The sequence below is a fragment of the Anastrepha ludens genome, chromosome 4 (genome assembly GCF_028408465.1).
Source record: "Anastrepha ludens isolate Willacy chromosome 4, idAnaLude1.1, whole genome shotgun sequence".
NCBI classification, from domain to species: domain Eukaryota; kingdom Metazoa; phylum Arthropoda; class Insecta; order Diptera; family Tephritidae; genus Anastrepha; species Anastrepha ludens.
The window spans coordinates 62,777,377-62,797,223 of record NC_071500.1 but is presented as its reverse complement, the minus strand read 5'-3'; the positions used below and the strand labels follow the sequence as shown (position 1 = coordinate 62,797,223).

Sequence of the window (19,847 nt, the reverse complement as noted above, 5' to 3'; positions counted from 1 at the left end):
TATTAATTTATTCAATTTAATTATTCTCTCATGGATGTTGCTTGGCTCATAAAAATTTTTTTTTCTACTTCGCTACTAAATTTAACAATCGAGCTTTTGAAATTTGACTCTACTTTTTTTCAATTATTTTCACACACTTAGATTTTTCTCAATTTATGCACAAAAAAAATGTCTTTAATTATTTCTACAAGATTTCTTACTTATTTTTCGCTTAACTAAAACTTACAGTAAGGCTGGCATTATTTCTCCACCGGCTGCTAGGATGTCTCCTTTTTGTTGAAAGAAGATATTCCACATTGCTCATGAATGAATTAATGGTCACCTGACCTACTCCAGTAAACGTTGGTAGATGTGATATATTTCTATAGATGTGCTCTATCTGTTGTTGTAGAACCAAATTTGAAGCTGCATTTTCTTGCGGTTGTTGTTGTGCTTGCTGCTGTTGTTGAAGATCTAGATAGGCCAATCTAAGCTGCTCGAGTTGTTGCTCCCTTCGTGCGAGCTGCTCTACTAGATCTGCTGGTGCCATTTCCTGTTGGGCCTGCTCCATCCTTCTCTTATCGAATTCCTTCTGCCTGGCTTGCCTAATTTTTGATTGTTGGTTTATCAGCTAGCTTGTTTGCTAAGCTGATGGTTCCCTTTGTTTTTATATTGGTGGTGTCTACTTTAATAAGTGTTCACTGCACTGCACTTTTTATGTTAGTGGTGTCTACTTTAATAAGTGTTCACTGCACTGCACTTTTTATGTTAGTGGTGTCTACTTTAATAAGTGTTCACTGCACTGCACCTTTTTATGTTTTTTTAAATTATACGTATATTAAGTTATACCCTGGAGGGTCCGGTCAACTCCTGAGTTGGCTACGGATTCGCAGGATTAGGGTTTGGGTGTTATAAAAATTTTGTTTATTCACCGCACGTAATTCGTTCACTGGATCCTTTTACTTTTTAAAGGATCCTACCGACTGCGCCAATTTTGTATTTTGCTCAAGCGGCTGAGAAAAAAAAAATAAATGAAAGAACAAAGACAACTTTTTGCTTGAAGGGCTTCTCAACAACTGATTTATTATAATTTCAATTATTACATTTAGACTTAAACTAACGTACATATGTATTTGCTTATTCTGCATTTAATATTTAATTTTACAAATTGTTGTCAATACCTTATTCCGCATTTCCTGTCCCACGCTTTTTCAGGTAAGTCAAACTGTTGCAAAACAGGAAATGCGTTTCCAATTACTTTTACTTATTGTTCATTATTTTATTTACAAACTCATCAATTTCGTCTGTTTTACAATGTGAATTTATATTTGAAATTGAATATGTAACTCACGAGACCGGCGTATTTAAAAATTTTTTTTTATTAGATTGTGTTTCACAACTTAAAGTCAATCTTTGCGGCCTCAATAATTTTCCAGCGTAACTAATATTGCATGCGTTCATCAGATAATTGTAATTCGAAATATTTGTTGTGAGTGCTTATTTACTGATGTGTATTTCTTTGAATGTAAGTTTTTTGCGCCGGCAGATGTACGGTGAACGTCATTGAAAATCGTACAGATTTTTTGCAAAGTTACCATTTTATTCTTATTTTGTTATAAAAACACAGTTTATATTCTATAAAAAATAGTATAAATGAAAGTCCAAAACATTAAAAAAACTTACAGAATTTCACTTTCTTTACATAATTATTTTTTTTGCGATTCTAAAGCAGACATTTATTTGACGTTAGTTGTCATTCAAACATAACTCTTGAGAGTATAGAGCTTTTATTATTACAACATATCTACATATATTTAGGCTAGTATCAAAAGATGGTTCTAGCAATTACTCTCCTCGTCTGTTCATAATGCAAATGGTAGGCAGGTCGAAGAGGTGAGAGAATCGGTCTGCCACCCAGTCGATTGTTTAAGACTAGACTTGGCAAAACCTTTATTAATACCGATAAGTTTTGGGTAAAAATCGCTCACAAACTTGATCCCAGATCTGGAGCAGATTTTGTTTTGCAAGAAGTCTTTTAATAGGATAACTGTCAGAATAATTTCCTTGCTTCTAATATATTTAAATTTCCATAGTAACAATTTATTTTGAAACGAAAATCGCAGTACAGTATACCCCGCTTATTTTAACTATGAACTTGGTAAAAAAATTTAAGCAAACAAAATACAAATACACTTTCCCGCAGAATTGAAACGACTCTTTTATTGATGACCCTGTGTAACACATGCTATCGGGAAGATTCATGCCTTCAAAGGAGCTTTTTATGAGGAGCTTTTCCTTGGCAGAAATATACTCGTAGGTTTGCCATTGCCTGCCGAGGGCGACCGCTATTAAAAAAAAAAGTTCTATCATTTTGCTGTTTCATGCACGGAGATTCGAACCTATGTACTGCCATTTATATTGTACTAAAATTAAAGAAAACCTACCCAACAATTTTAAAATCGATGAAATGTTTGCAGCTTAACAAAAAAAAATTTTTTTTTAGTTGCAACTTTTATTTTTGTAATAAACGAACAAAAAAGTAAACAGTGCATGTAAAAAACCGCTGTTCGCTATTCAGCGACACTCGCTGTATAAAAAGTGTATGCCATATTTAAGTTATGATTCATATCTAATTTTAATTTCCTTACAAAACCAAATTATTTTATTTGTCTTGCAAAACCATCCTAATTAATTTTCGTTTAGTTTCTATTTTTCTAATAAGTAGTTTATTTTCTTTCCCAATTTAGAATAAGTCGTCTTATTTGCATTTTCTCTATAGAACTACATATTTGTGAAAAAGAAAAGACGTAAGCCCATTATTACACACAAATAAATTAAAATTTATTCAAAAGCTGTCAGCCAAAGGCGTCAGTTATTGTGACCACCATGCCGACTGCCGACAGTCAGGCTGGCTCGCAAAGCAGTAAACATACATTATGTATTATAATGTATCATACATACAGAAGTACATAAATACAGTTGTAGAACAAATAATGGGAACGAGTAAAATCTATTATTTATTTCTTTAATTTTATTTATTACCTTTGCGCCGTTAAGCATAAATAAAACTACCAAAAAAAGAAACAATTTTTAATGAAAATTTACTACATTTTCGAAGTCACGTTTGAGAAAATAATATTGTAGAAACAGGTATAAGAGGGAAAACCATATTTTATGATTCCATGCAACAAATATTAAATCGAAACTGTTCTAATTTAATACTTAGTCGATCTACTTTTTTTTGTATTACTTTTAGATATCTAGAATTTATACATTTTGCAATCTCACAAGCCGGCGGTAGTTATTACCTTTATATATATATATATAATTGGCGCGTACACCCTTTTTGGGTGTTTGGCCGAGCTCCTCCTCCTATTTGTGGTGGGCGTCTTGATGTTGTTCCACAAATGAAGTGACCTACAGTTTCAAGCCGACTCCGAACGGCAGATGTTTTTATGAGGAGCTTTTTTATGGCAGAAATACACACGGAGGTTTGCCATTGCCTGCCGAAGGGCGACCGCTATTAGAAAAATGTTTTTCTTAATTTAGAATTTATATGTACAAAAATGTTTTGTGAAATTAATTTTTAATTTCGTTTCTATTATTTTTCCTCCCACCGTACATATTCCTTATGCATTAGGGCGGGTCGATTTAAAAATCGCTTATTGCTTTGTGAAAATCGTATTCTAGGGATCAAAATAAGAAACTTTGCCGAAGGAACCATACCTCTAAAACGAGTTCTGATGTCCCCCAATTTGGGTCGAACGAAAAATCCCACTTTGCCCCATTTAGAGTGCTCCGTAAGTCGAGTCCAAATGTATGACCGACCCCCACTAACTTTGGACGGCCGATCTACCCATGCCAGTGGCACACCCCCTGGAACTCCCCTGGGGGGTTCCACATACAATCATTTCAAAATATCACCATTTTTGGCCTTTACATGAGAAAAGAAACTAAAAAGGTCGACCCAAATTGGGGGCATCAGAATTCGTTTTAGAGGTATGGTTCCTTCGGCAAAGTTTCTTATTTTGATCCCTAGAATATGATTTTCACAGCAATGGGCGATTTTTTTGCCTCCCCACAAATCGACCCGGCCTATTATGCATATATGTATGTATTTTTATTGTAGGTTTGCCATTTGTAACATTAATTATATGTCAATCAGAGATATTTATGGTTTGGCGTTCATCGACATTCGCCCAACTAATTCCATTCACGCATTGTTGCGCTGCCTGCTTTGCACATGTACTCGTAATCGCCGCTCTGCTCCTACTTGAATTCACATTCCAAGCTAAACTCAACTTAGCGCTAATCATCTTTCACTGTCGCCATTAATTATGCAAAGACAGCTTCTCTAGTTTAACTATATGAAACTCAAGAAAGGGGAAATTTATAACTATGAATAATTTTAAAGAATAATTATTTTGTTTGCGAATTTGAAACTATAATTTTTTTTCTTATCACAGAATATCAATCGTTGAAAGACACGCTTATGACTGTTCAAATTTGGTTTCCTTTTTTCATGCTAATAAATTTATTCAAAAACGGAATCGCGGAAAGAGCTTGTCGTCATTTTTAAGATGATAGGATATTACGCAATCCCACATACATATAATATAATATTTTGTATATTCGGAAAAATAAATATTTTTTTGCAGCAACATATCATGAATCCCATCAGCCTGGTAGGGAGGTATCGCAATAAAGATTGTTGCATCGTCTCTGTCACAACAAAAAAAAAGCTAAATTTCTTTGAGTAGGTAGCTGATCAGTGAACTCCTGTATATACTCACACAAACACGCATAAGCAAGTGTAAGTTACTCATCAGGACCGTCGTATAGTATCGAAACTTAAACGATGAAAATATCGTACAAATCCGTCCCTGTTGTGCCCTGAAGAAGTGCGGACTATGTTACAGTATACAAATGGGTTCAAGTAATCGAGTAATTCAGCTCGCAAAGTATTCCGCGCGGATTTTGACAGATAATATGGTTTTCATTTGATGTCTATAAATGACCAGCTGACCTCATTGAAAAGAAATGAAAATCATAATTGCCTTCCAATTGTCCGAAATATTTATAGACTAGACTTTATTTCAATGTTATAAATTATAATTTTTTTTTTTTCGGAATTTTGCACCGTTATGCTTTAAATTATGTAAATTTTATCTTCATCGTAATTTTTATCAGTCTTCAGAGGTTTAGTAAATAAGTTAAATGGCCCGAAATATCATATCTACATCTTAAACTTTCGAGTGGAAACTTTTTATGTGTGCCTATGACCAATCATTCGAAATTAAACAGAACCACTGAGTCGGCGCTTTTAGTTACTAAAACGGTTGAAGACCACATATAGAAACAGCCTTCATCAACGTATCTTAATGCTCTTGGTTAACGACAGCATTGGGTTGCGTAAGCTGGGACTCCTCTCACAATGAGTACACCGTTAGTATGATAATTAAACTAAGTCGGTATTCTCGAAATAATCTCAAGCAAAGTGGAACAAAAGTTTTTCTCGAAAAGGATTAAATTTCCTAATTTTCGTCGGTCAACGGAAATAGATCCAATACCTGAAAATTATACTTGACAACAACAGCTGAATTGAAAAATAAATATGATGATAGGGTGGAGAATATGGGGACCGCCTTCCACGACTACAAATAGATCTGCATTGCATTGTTGCTCTCATAGCTAATCTCAACACCGCCTTGGTTTAAGTTCCTTTTTGTTTTGTACCCGAACAGACTAGTTCACTAGGGGGTCTTGATTTTATTAACATAGCGGTTGTTTAAGAAGTCATATTTAGCTAGCAATGTCTGTTTGTGCACACGGTAACTTGAGTAAATATTTAAATATCTAAACGAGACATTACTCCCACTATCCAAGTAAATAGTAACAATTTTCAAAAATGAAAGAAATGCCGTATTTGAGTAAGTACGTAAGAAAATTTGTTCCCAAATGTAATGAGGTTTTTCTTTTTAAACTACTATTTTGAAATAATTGTAGGTATCCCTAAAACTACTTGACATAACGGGGACGGTACAGTAGACAGGGCTATTTTACGGGGGCGGCAGTCATTGGTCGGGGAAAACCCGAGTCATTCCGGTAACGTATGTAGTACCGGCTGCCATGGGAATGAGACTATGCTACACAGGAGCAAAGATAGTCTGATTTTATTAATCAAAATCACTACATATTCATATACACGCACACTCTTTTACACAGACAACAGGCCGTCTGCTCTCCCATTTTTTTGTACGAGCTGGTCCACTTGGGAAGTCTTAATATAATACATATATTCCTTTCTCTTAGACGGTCTTCCATTTAGTCTTACCTAAGATGTATTGCAGAACTATTTCTTTAATAGTTGTATTATTTTAAGGGGTTTTGTTTGATTTGTAAAAGATATTTAGTTCTATAGATAATATGGTCCTTTTTTTAGAGTCTTTTCGAAGTGGAATAAAATAAATGAATTAGCCTCTAGTACATTTCTATCTACTGAACGCATCATAGTTGCCTATTTTGTTATGTCGCGCATGAGAAGGCCGACAGGGACGAACAAACAAAAGTATACATATGTATATTATATGGATACGTAGCACTAGATATGGATAGGTGGAATGTATAAAGAATTAACACATGGTCTAGGCGAAAGAAAACTTTCATTTCTTTATTATCTTTTGCCAATAAATCTCGGCCGTTTAGTCAATAACCTCATTTAGATATGGAATGCTGATTAAATACATTTTCGTTTTTTATGTATGTATGTATGTATGTATGTACTTATTTATTGATAACCTGGGGAAACGCATTCTTCCGTGCAATCATACAAATCTACATACAGACAAGCATATGCGTATAAAAACATATTATTTAATGGAGCTGAATCAAGTGCGGTGTTTTATTGTTCAATATGTATGTATGTACATATATATAAAAAGCGAGTAAGCGATAACAGCTTACTCGTACTCAAAATACTTGTAGATATATTATGTATATATGTAATATGTACGTAATTGTATTTGAGTTGAACAATGAGATCATTTGGCTTAAAAAAGTTCATTGCGTCGTGTGACTGACGTGAACAAGAATTGTGGTGATTACTGGTTCAGAAAAAATATTTATTAGTAAATACCTAGATATACCTTAATGGCTGTAGATATATAGTAACAAATAATAGTATAGGCAAAACAAGTACACTGGGTATGCTATACCAATATTTCAGAAATTAAATTACATTACGTTTTAATTTATCGATAAAACTTACTTACAATTGCAAAGCTCGAATATTTTATTTTCATAAAAGTAATAAATAAAATCAAAATAAAAGTTCTAAGCTGGGCTCGCCCCTTTTTAAAACTAACAACTTACTAGGTTTTAAGTAATTTGTTAAAGTTGTATAATTTAGCAAAAAGTTAATGCTACCAGACACATGGAAAAAAAAGTTCGTAAGCAAGTTCCTTGGAATTTTGCAGAGCCTTTGACTAGAGCGTTGTTTGTAAATCCGCATTATTTTTACGTAGAACTTTTTTCAGCGTAGGTGGCCTTCGGTCGCGATTCAAAAAAATAGCTTTCTTCAGACCAACTCCGGCTACACCATCCCCAGTATTTTTGCGCCATCCTTGCCGCGCTTCAAAAAATAGCCCCCCTCATAATTAAAACATCATATGCATGTGTGTAGTATGGAGGTACGATAGTCTGCATCCACAACATTAGGGCTGAACTGAAATACTTATTTTTGTTCGTGCTTTTATTGCAGGCAACGCAATATTTATTTATTTATTAAGTCTATGGTTGGTTTATCACCTTTACAGACTGTGTAGAGTACAATATTATTTAAAACGATTACAAATAATCCATAATATTAAAAATATTTATATAAGAAACTATTAAAAATACAATAGAATTTAATAGATAAAAAGTACCTTTAGCAGAGAAAAATTAATATCGAAGTTCCAATGACTTGTTTGCGTTTAAAACTGAACAGTGATGATATTGATAAACGCATTTTTATTTAATTTTCATTGGAAATTATATGTTTTAAGAATTGAAATGAAGTTTAGAAGAAATTATAGTATAATGTAGTAAAGTAAGGTGAAATTGCTGATGACCTTTTTAAGGCAAATAATTGAAAAACTATTACGAAAAACCACGACTACTAATATGACGGTCAATTTCGATTACTTCCGTGATTTTATCGACAGTTTCTTTAACATCAAAAATGCCTGCACGGAATCAAAGAAACTAAAATTGCACATAATTAGCACATTCACAATTTCAACGGCCTGGCTTGCATTTTCACCTTTATCAAAGAAAAACTTTAAAATATACTGAATTTTCTCTTTGTTGATTTCCATTGTTAACACCCTGTAACTCACAATTGAATGGAACAAACAAAAAACAGCAAAATAATGTTTTTAGTGTGAAATGATACCTTGACAACGAGCATAAACTTTAAATTGTTGGTGGATACTTTACGAGATATCGGATTTATTTTTCCCCAAACCTACTATGTTTCGCTTGTAAGTATTATCAAAGTTTGACTGCTCGAAAGTATACGATTAATATCTCGTTGCTAAGAAGAAAGTGACATAAGTGCTTAATGAGCTCAATTTAGTTTGAAATTCAGTACATGCGTGCAGAATTCGAAGGAAAAAAGCAGGGGTTTTTTTCTTTTGTAGCCATACAACTGTATCCCTTTTTCTTTACGAAGTTAAGCCAATTATATAGTGATACCAAATGGAGGTTTATGTCTCCATATTCGATAAAACCAAAATTAAATGAAAGTTTGTACCTTCCATAGCAAAAGCCCGAAAGAATTTTTATCTTATAGATAGCAAGGTGTCAAAAAATATGTGTTTGCAAAAATTAAAATTTATTGCGGATTTCAGTATAATACTCATCCTGTAAAAATGCTTGTTTGGGAATAAGACGATAAACTCAAGTTAACAGAACGAAGATTTTATTTTTGATATCGGCCCAGTATCCCTTCGTTAACAGCATTTGTTCGAAAACTTTTTTCCTTTGCTTGAGGCGACATACCCATAGAAATGGGCGTAGCAATTTTAAGGCTAAAGTTAACAAAGTGTAGATTTTATTGTGGATTTCGGCAAAATGTCTATTCATTAACATAACGTTTGTTCCGCAACTATTTTTTTTTGGTAGAGAAGACATTTTCTCAAATGTGCGTGGCAGTTTAAGTAGCGTAAATAAGCTAAAACCGAATAGAGGAAGCCAAATACTTTTTACTCTATTAAAAGCTTAACGGTATAAGGCTTTGTATTGCATAATAAAGAAGAGATTTGAACGCTCTAGTAAATATATAAAGATACTGGTTTTACCAAATAAACAGTGCCCGATATTCAGCTTTTTCTTATAGCTATCAAGTTTTGATATTTGGTCTTACTTAATTGGGGTCTTATAAATTCAATGGTGCCCTCTGTGTTGCTAGTTTTCGAGATAATAGTATTTAAAAAGAAAATGGGCCTTGGACCACCGGAAGCTCGTTTAGAAGTCATCTTACATCATACGTGAAAGTGATTCTCTGATGGTTTGTCATCCGACGAGCGACCGATATGAGAAAAAACATTTTTTGTCATTTTGGTATTTCGTGCATTATATAATTATACATATGTATATGTAAGCACAATACGCGTATGTATGTATTTGTAAGTATGCTTGTGTTCTCTACATATGTTTGTTCAAGACCACGACCACATTGCTACTTACAATGCCAGCATGTTTTGCAAGTTCAAATTATGTTGCGGTCGGTTGCCATATACGGGTTCGTTTTTTTGCGACAATTTGTACATAAGTGCGTATTCCAATATCGATTGCCGAAAAAGGTGAAGACGTCGGATACAAATTACTTCATATGCGAAGCAAAAAAAGGAAACGTTAGAGCTTTCAAAGTATGCAATAACGTATTTTGCGCTGCTAGCACCATAATTGGGAAGCATAAAAATATATAACATACCCAAACTCGTACAAATCTTGTTTATACAGATTTTTTGGGACGTTTATGAATCATCGATCGATCAATCGACCTGAATGTAGGGTACTTTTAAAAATATTGCAAAGATTTCTATTATTGAAAAATTCCATTGGAATACATGCATACATACATGTGTACATGCTTTTGTTGGTGTGTTTGCAATGCAATTGGGAGTGCCACACAATGCGCATTTTGCACAAAGAATAATAAAAACCCAACGGCAAATCGCCAACATCGCCAATCTTATCACATTGATAAGCACAATTTCCGATAGCTGCTCCAATGATAATGCAACAAGAAATAGTCGTGTACAGATTCTCTTCTGTATTCTTAACTTAAATGTATTGCTAATTTTCTTGTTTCATACGTGGTCTATACTTTGAATTCATAGGATCGTTTGTTTTAACACTAAATTACTAAAAATATGTATCAAAATAAGGTTAGATTATACTTTGAATTGATTGCAAAATCAATTAAAAACTTGTAAAATTTTGTTAAGAAAAATCCTCAGTAGTTGATATATTTTACTGACACAATCCTAATGTTTTTATGTATTTTAGATTAACTCAAAATACAGCGAAGAGCTGGCACAAGAATGCCTAGAATGGATTAAAATTGTAACTGGTGAACCGATCAACACAGCCGGTGATATGGACAACTTCTTCGAAGTACTGAAGGATGGCGTGCTTTTGTGCAAGTTGGCCAACTCACTGCAACCGGGTTCAATCAAGAAAGTCAACGAGAGCAAAATGGCATTCAAATGCATGGAAAACATTTCCGGTAACTAATAAAATTGTTTCTTTGTACATATGAATATATGTACTTGCAAAACTTATGCAATACGGTAGACGCCGAATTCGTTTCATGTGTTCGTTAGTTCGAAGGTCGAATTCGATCTTTTGGAGAAGGAATTTAAAAAACGGTTGCTTCCAACAATATCAGTGCAAAAACGGAGTTTTATTGAGTCGCTATACATGCATTACCAAAAAGTAGGCGTGGCAGTTCCCATTTTTTGAAAATTTTACTTGTGTCGATTTTTGTTTTTTGAGTTCATTTTTTGTAATTATTTTGCTTCATTTATAACAGAGATATCATGTTTTTAATATTAATTTTTGGTCTAGTTATAGTACGTTATGTGAACAAAGTTATAATACCCTTGAGCAAAAGTGTGAGTGGGCATAAAAGCAGACAAGTAATAATATAGTAAACAAGTACAGAACGAAGACCCTAGACCTCAGCTATTTTATGCTGAAAATCTATATACATACATACATACATACATATACATATCCAAGTGCATACACTGCGCGTCGTTAGTTTAAAGTCACATGAATTGAATGCAACTTAACTTCAATTATGAAAAAATAGATTTGTTGATGCCAATTAGCTTTAATGTATACAATACTTGTCTGCCAGTATATAAAATGTGACCGTTTCTAAATGTTTCATTTGAATACGAACAATGCCTTAGCCTCAAATATTAGAAGGTTCAAAACTGGAGCAAACTATTTTCTGAGAAATATTTTTGGTTATTAAAAAAATCCAGAACGATCCAACTTTGGAAGCAATCAAATAAGTATAAAACGTTTAATAAGGTGCATTGCGTTCCCTACTGCATATCCGCAGATAGGATAAAAGTCGAAACGGGTGTTTCAGCCAGTTTGTTAACTGCGTATCTCACTATAAAATCAATGCAGTATCTCCAGTGCAAAAATAGAACCGGCGTTTACTTTCGGCGGCCGCTGTCGCAGAATGGCATCGTGTGTGACTACCCTTCGGTAGAGTCCCAATTCGAAACCCACAGTGCGCATGAAACAGCAAATAATAGAAAAAGTTGTTTCTAATAGTGGGCGCCCCTTGGTATGCAATGGCAAACCTCCGAGTGTATTTCTAAAATAAACAGCTCCTCATAAAAAATAATCTGCTGTTCGGAGTAAAACTGAAGATCCCTCCATTCGTGAAACCACATCAAGACGCATACAAGAAATTGAAGGAGGAGCTCGGCCAAACGTCCAACAAAGGATGTGTGTGCCAATTATATATGTATATGTACACTTATATATGTATATACTTATCTAAAAAAAGTCATTTTGAATTATGGCTCTCATGCATGGTTTTCTGCTATGATTTTTTTTTTGTAAAAACAGTTGTTTTAATAAAAGCGCTTAAAAATTACGTAGGCTGAATTGCAAATCCAGAAATAATATTTAGTTGCAGTTAACCGATTAACGAATAAGACGTCTAAGTGAAACGCAAGTAAAAGGTAAAATTCATATATAGTAGGTCCGCTAAAAATAAGCAACCTGAGCCTTCATAAACGTGTTTTGTTCAAACATTTCAATGCTGATATGTTTTGGTTACCAAATGATTTGGTTAAAATAGTTTCTGATAAAAAAAAAAAATTTCTCTGAACAGATGAAAAAATTGAAATTAAAAAAATTGAAGTGGAAATTGTTAAAAACATCTAAATTAAGCTGGGAACAAAAGCACCAATCTGGTAACAATTTGTATTATGCTGAATTGTCGTACAATAAAGAAATTGCCCCAAACAAATTCTGTGCAGTCACACGATTGCCTCATTTTATATAATTTTGATTGCCGCAAGTTGGTGGAAAATAATATAGTGACAATAAGAGTCCCAACACTATCGCACGATATTTCGAACTTGTAGCAAATATAGCAATCAGGTGTTGTGATAGCTTGTAAATTATTTTCTGTTCTTTGATATGTGAAAATTATGTATTCTTAAAAAGAAAATTGCGTCTGCTTTGTATGTTGTGTAGGCTCATTTGTTACTATGCACTGTAAGTCCGGAACCCTTTCCTGAACTTCGCCGAGGACGTATGTATAGTCCGAGGTCGAATATTTCCAAATACATGGGAGCTCTTCTACAGCCATTATGAGGTCAATAATGGCACTGCAAGTTCACAATGAAGCAACACTTGGCACTCGGCTCCTTTTTGTTTCGGTGCAAGTGTTGTTAATCAGAGGCACAGGATACACATTGAAATTCGGCCCACGCAACATTTTTCATCATGGCAAAGATTTCGTCATCGAACTCTTTATTAATTCTTCAAGAATATTATAATTAGAATACAAATCATATATTTTGTCTCTTTGAAAACTAGGTGGCTCCCAGTGGTTGCTCCACACATAAAGAAAAAATAACGTAAATATTGTTTTGTATTGTTTACTTCAATTGGTGCGCAAGAACATAATAAATACTTGCGCATTTTTGAAATTTTCATTGCCAAATGTTTTTCTATCGATCTATCGCATGATTGCCGCGCCCGGGGTGCATTTGATTGCGTACAATAACACATGGCCTGCAAAGTCCCAGGCCTAACAAAGAAAACTCAAAGGTAACGTAAATCATCAAGGTAATATCCAACAAGAAAAACGCAATCATTCCAGCGCCGCTCTAACATTTCAATACCACTTTTGTAGAACGATTTATGTTTTGCCTCAAAATAGATCTCAGCTTCAGCGCTAACCTCTTCATTCGAGCGCAATTTCTTACCGACGACCATTTTTTTAGGTCTGCGAACAACCAGTAGTCCTTGAAAGCCAAATCTGGTGAATACGTAGGTTGTGGGAGCAATTCGAAGTGCAATTCATGTAGTTTTGCCATTGTTTTGATTGGCTTGTGACGTTCTTGATGCGGCAATATAAAACCAGCACGTTCTTTTGATATTTTGACGGTGTCAGCTAACTCACACTTGTCGATCATTTAAAACGATTTTCTGGGGGTCCCATAACGCTTTTCAATTAAAACACGAAGTTAGTTTTGATCCATTGTTTTGTAAATAACAAAAGTAGCGCCACTCGTAGCACAATAACCTACGAGCTAATTAATAGAATATCATGCAATTTCAACAGCTGTCTTTTTAAGTTTAGTACTAACTGAAAAATGTATATTAATAAAACTAGTGCCATTTATGTGTTAGGCCCGTGAATTTTCAGCCCACGTCTTACTTGAAAAGCGGCTACGATATCAATTTCAATATCATGCGGCAAACCCAAATAATGAGAATCAGTTATACAATTTCATATTTATTTTCTATGTACTTTTAGAAATTCACATTTAAAATTTATATTTACAGCTTTCTTGGCCTGTGCTAAAAACTTTGGTGTACCTACCCAGGAGACCTTCCAGAGTGTGGATTTATGGGAACGACAAAATTTAAACTCCGTCGTCATTTGCCTGCAATCATTAGGACGTAAGGTAAATATGCTGCTTCTAGAGTTCTCATTCGAGTTGATTGCAATTACATCGGAAATTACCATTATAATTATGTATCACTTTACTATTTCAGGCACACAACTTTGGTAAGCCATCAATCGGTCCGAAAGAAGCTGATAAGAATGTACGCAATTTCTCCGAGGAACAGTTGCGTGCTGGTCAAAATGTCATCTCACTACAGTACGGCTCAAACAAGGGTGCCAATCAGTCGGGCATCAATTTTGGCAACACCCGGCACATGTAAATGCGACTTCCATTGCGCGGCAAATCGTAAAGCGGATGTACGATATTAACCAATTTCATTGGTACTTACATGAGCGCTGCGGCATTTTAATATTTAAGCATTCCATAAGTGTCCAAATTTGTATAGACACAAAAAAAAAATGACAACCGACAAATGTATTCCAAATTTTGCATTCTACGTTTTTTTAACGTTATAGTATTGATGTATGGAACGTATTCTCTAAGCCCTATTATAAACCACAGGAAGAAAAATCGTAAAACTTTTATAACATTTACATATATATTTTTTTAACTTAAACTCCTTATTCTAATATTTAATAACATACTGCATTTTTTCTAAATTGTATTAAATCGGCACTTAAAACTATACAAACAATAAAAATACCAGAGGCGCATATGCCCACACACGCACCAATACTATAGTATAAGCGTGGTGTGAATGCCTCGTTCGTGCCATTAAGCATTTATATTATATGTATTCTTCTACATACATACATGTGCACATTTAAAAAACGAATGATTAGAATTTTCTCTATATATCTTTTACACTAATGCATAATATGAAAGAACCTATTTTTGAGAGAACAATTTATTTACTGTAACAATAAACCTTGCTAAAAAGGTATGGCCTTTAAAGTATAAATTATAACAACAAAACAACCACCTCCAAAAACGAAAGAAACAAACGTGTCTTCTCCCATTTAATTACCGTTAAAACATTAGAATGTATTTATAAATCATATACAATATATACACAGTGATAGGTATGAGTATACTGATTTGATCTGTTACTTCATGTTGAGTATGAAATAAAATTTATGTAATAATAGTTACTACATACAAAATGTTTTTGTTTTTATTACAAGTATTCAAAAACAGGTTTATGCAGCATATTATGGTTTATCTGAATAATAGGGGTGGGACTATTCGAATAATAAAATCTTTTATTCGAGAGGTATTCGTAATTCGAATAATATTTATTCGAATTTTTTATTCGTTTATTCGAATAATGCTATTCGAATACGTCACTATTCGAATACCTCACTATTCGAATACCTTACTATTCGAATACCTTACTATTCGAATACATCACTATTCGAATACTTCACTATTCGAATACTTCACTATTCGAATATTTTTGGTAAATATTTATTTAAATTAGCGGACTACTAATCGGTTTATGTACAAGTGCATGCACCATGAGAAGGGCCAATGTAATTTTTATATTTTTAAAAGCATTTTCTCCCTGATGTTAATGAATATATAGTGAGGTATTCGAATAGTAAGGTATTCGAATAATGAACTATTCGAATTATTTGAAACGAATAGTATTATTCGTTTTATTCGAATAATGTTTATTCGAATATTATTCGAAAATAATCCCACCCCTACTGAATAACTAATGTCAATACACTCGTACGAGTATGTTATATAATATCTATATGACAGCCGCCATTGCTGTTGTGGTTGTTGTAGCAGCAGAGAACGTAAATTCATAGAGAAGGCGCAGTCCCGGCCCGTTCCTCCTAACAAAATATGGGTAGGAAAGCACAAGTTAACAGTAGGAAATTAATTAAGATGGCTGCCGGAGAGAAATGAGAGGGAGAGAGTGATACGCAAGTGTGAAAAAATGTAGTTTACATTAGCTTACATTTGCTTGCGTACAGAACAGATTTGTTCATTTGATATGTCCATATGATTTGTATGCATGTTTACAGATTTGTTCTTTTTGGTTTTTTTATAAAAATTGCGCGTAATTTAAGACATACATATGTATGTAATTAAGTTATGAAAATTGCGCGAAATTTTATGTATGCATGTTTATATACATATATTAGCAAAGGACATATTTATTTTAGGTTTACATATATGTATGAAAATTGCGCCAAATATTGGAAAAAATGTATGATTGCATTAGATTTGATTTTGATTAGATAAATGTATATACATATGTACATATATGAAAATTGCGCCAAATATTGAAAAGCTCTTATGATTGCTTGTAACCAATTGAACTTGAATGCGCACATTCTCATTATTTTATTTACATATTTATAAAAAACTTTTGAATTTAAAGGATCTGGTGTAGGATAATGCCGTATGGGTAATTTGAAGCCAAGTATAATGATTTATTTAATGAAACTTGGTTGAGATGTAAGGGAGTGGCTCATGAACAACTTTTATATCTTTCAATATTTACACGCATTTTAATACAATACACTTATAAATTGGTACATAATACAACTATGTATGTATGTTGTTCTAAATTTCACTTCAATTCATAAAATATATGGTCACAAACGCATTTTTACTGGTTTTTATACTTGTATTCAAAACAACAATATCCTTTCGCTAAATTACACAATTTTAACAATTAATTACTTGAAAACTATATTATAAATCCCCGGAGGGTGCGGTTTCTTGTTTTATATATGTATATGATTATACTGAATATACCTCAATTTAAATTTTGTAAAAATTAAAATAAAAACTTTAATTAGGCTATGATGATGTCCCACCGAACAAGTGGACCGAAAAAAAGAAAAAAAGGAGCTGATGTATCGAGAGCTGCGTGCCTAAGGATAAAGTTATACTTTTTGCGTTTCCTAGGGACGAAGAGACCCGTAAGAATTGGGCCTTGGCTTGCAACGTGCAAGTGTCAAGCACTGACAGGGTTTTTATTTGCCAACGCCATTTTGAACCCACATTTGTTACAAAATATAAACTCTTGAAAGGGGCTTTTCCTTGCTTCAATTTAGAGCCAGTAAATAGAAGTCGCTCGCCTAGTGCTGCCTCTGATTGGGCTTGCCCGCCCGTCACTGCAACTTATTGTAGGGTAGTTAAGCAAGTAGAAGAAGATTTAACTCTGGAAGAGTTTGAGAAATATTCGATATTAGAGGAAAACAGGCAGGCTAGTTATAGTAATCAGATCTGCGTGGACTTAGAAACCACAATCACTCGCGAACGGTTTGCTCAGTCTGCTCGCTATTATCAGAGCAACGCGGTCAAATTCAATAAACGTATTGAGGAGCTTGAAAAAGAAAATAATGACCTAAAAAATAAATATTCTGAGTTGTTGAAACGTGCAATAATTGCGGAAGAAAGTTGTAGCAACTTTTGCAAAAATGATCGTCAGTACCAAAAAAGGTTGGTATAATGAGGACGAAAAGACATTGGCTCAAAATTTGAACTATATGCCCACTAAAGCATATACTTTTATGCGTGACGATGTAGGTTTTTGTTTACCACACAAATCATCGCTTTTGCGTTGGCGCCCCATCAGGTATGTTGTTCCAGGTTTCAATGCCAATGTCGTTAACAATTTAAGCAAAATTGCTAGCAAAATGTCCGGCACAGAACGCATATGCATTTTATTATTTGATGAAATTAGCATCAAGCCGGATCTTACTTATAATAAAAGTAGGGATATAATTGATGGGTTTGTGGACCATGGGGAAGGTCAACGTCAAAGCAGAATAGGGAACAAATGTTTTTTTTTATGGTTAAAGGGTTGTGCTCTAAGTGGAAGTATGTATTTTCCTACTATATTTCCAAAAATGGTTTTAATGGTACAGAGTTACATCAAATTGTAATGAGTAACATTTTATTTTTCAGGGTTTTCTCCGTCTTTCAGATTTTTCTCTATCTTTCAGGTTTTCCTTTTATCTTATTTTTCAGGTAGCACCTGAGCCTAGATTTTTAAACCACTACAATTTTCACTTAATCACGACAATAATTTAATTCGACAGGATTTCCTTACAAAATCAATATATTCGTTCAGCTAAATCAAATGAATATCTGCATATGAAAAATCGTTCATATGGACGTGCAAAAGCAAACACGCATATACATAAATACATGCATACAAACTTCCATAGCCATACATACATATGAGTCTGCGAGCACTTGCGACAGAAAAAATATTTCGATTTGCTATTGCTGTCGAGAATTTAGAACACATATTTACATACATATATTGATGCATACATATGTACGGAGCCGCGGCCACTCGACTTGACAAAAATTCAAGATTTGCCAAATATTGGCAAATAATTCAATGCGAAATATTCCAATATTGACTATTTTCGAATTATCGAGAAAATTGGCATATGGGCGGCTCGTTTTATGAATGAAAGTACTTGCTCTTAGAACTATGAGCTCGAATTTATCAATGAATTTTTTGATGATGAGTTTTTGTTGTACAGTACAAGAATTGAAACTGTTCGGCGCCGCCGCGACTGTTCAGCGCTATGTCAACTAGAATGATGGCCGCTACGCCTGCGCATAAGACTGCATTTTGTTCTTGTAGTCGCTAGGCTTAGAATTTTAGTTTTGGAAGCATACACATGTAGAGGCATAAAGTAAGTATGTAAGTATGTGCGGTTATATGTATATACGAATATTCATTGCTTTGCTTAGAACTTTTACGTACATATGTACATTGTCCCAACATATGTATTCAAGAATGATAGAAAGAAGATTGCGCCCATCAGAGCGTACGTGACGTCACGTTTGCAGAGTTGTGCAGTATTGCCAACCATTTGCTCTTCGCAATAAATTTAGTGCTTTTTTATACCGAAAATGCGACAATTTTTAAGTTTGGTGTTGGTTTCTTTTTGTTTTTAATTTAAGGCTACCGAGACTTAAGTTGAAAAAAACTGTATTATTATACAAAAGAAGTTTAAAAAAGGCCACTCTGAGAAGATTTTAGTGCTAATGAAAAGTTTTTTACTCTTATAAAATTTGATAATTTGAAAGTGCAAATTTAATTTTTGGCTCCATTTAAGGCTATGCAAATATATTAAATGCCCCTCTCTCAACTCTTCTTAAGAGTGAAATTCTTTTAACACATTTTAAAAAGCCTTTGAATTTATTGAATGCGAATCGAAACCATAGAGGTGTAATCGTTTCTTCCGGTCATCAATCCTTAGTGAGACATAGAGCATCAAGAGGTATATTCATAGTAAAAATAAGCAACAAAATACCAGAAAATACTAAAGAAACCATACTGACATTTTTACAAAAAGAGTACCTTATCTATTTAGTTACATAACTTCAAATATAGCAAAAAAGTCGTTCCCTTAACGAAAGAGTTTCGCTTAACAAAAAAAACTCATAAATTAAATTGAACATAAGCATAACACATTTATTTAAAAAAAACGCACATTCTACAGACAATTTGTCACGCATACAAAGTTCTTACTTAACACAATAAAAATTTCGTGTTTTATTTTCTTTAAATGGGCATTTAGTGCGTTTTTATATCCAAAGCTAGGCAACTCTGCAGTAGCGAGAGAGAGATTTGACTGCCGAAAGCAGAAGAACACCAACAACACCGGCAATCGCGGGCAATGCCACCAGATGTTAAAAAAAAGTAAAGCTAAATAA

At 33.8% G+C, this 19,847-nt stretch overlaps 1 protein-coding gene across 2 annotated transcripts in view; it reads left to right on the top strand.

Moving 5' to 3' along the window:
• Nucleotides 1–15,304, top strand: part of LOC128859569 (myophilin) — a 38,419-nt gene extending 23,115 nt beyond the window's left edge. The window contains exons 1-4 of one of the 2 annotated variants that reach the window (XM_054096492.1): nt 10,319–10,412; nt 10,534–10,753; nt 14,077–14,198; nt 14,290–15,304. In XM_054096492.1, coding sequence (XP_053952467.1) covers nt 10,398–10,412; nt 10,534–10,753; nt 14,077–14,198; nt 14,290–14,460 — 528 coding nt within the window. In that variant the 5' untranslated portion in view covers nt 10,319–10,397 and the 3' untranslated portion in view covers nt 14,461–15,304. Of the gene's footprint in view, nt 1–10,318; nt 10,413–10,533; nt 10,754–14,076; nt 14,199–14,289 lie in introns of those variants that run through there. The other variant, XM_054096491.1, reaches the window with a different exon arrangement.
• The last annotated feature ends 4,543 nt before the right edge of the window (nt 15,305–19,847 follow it).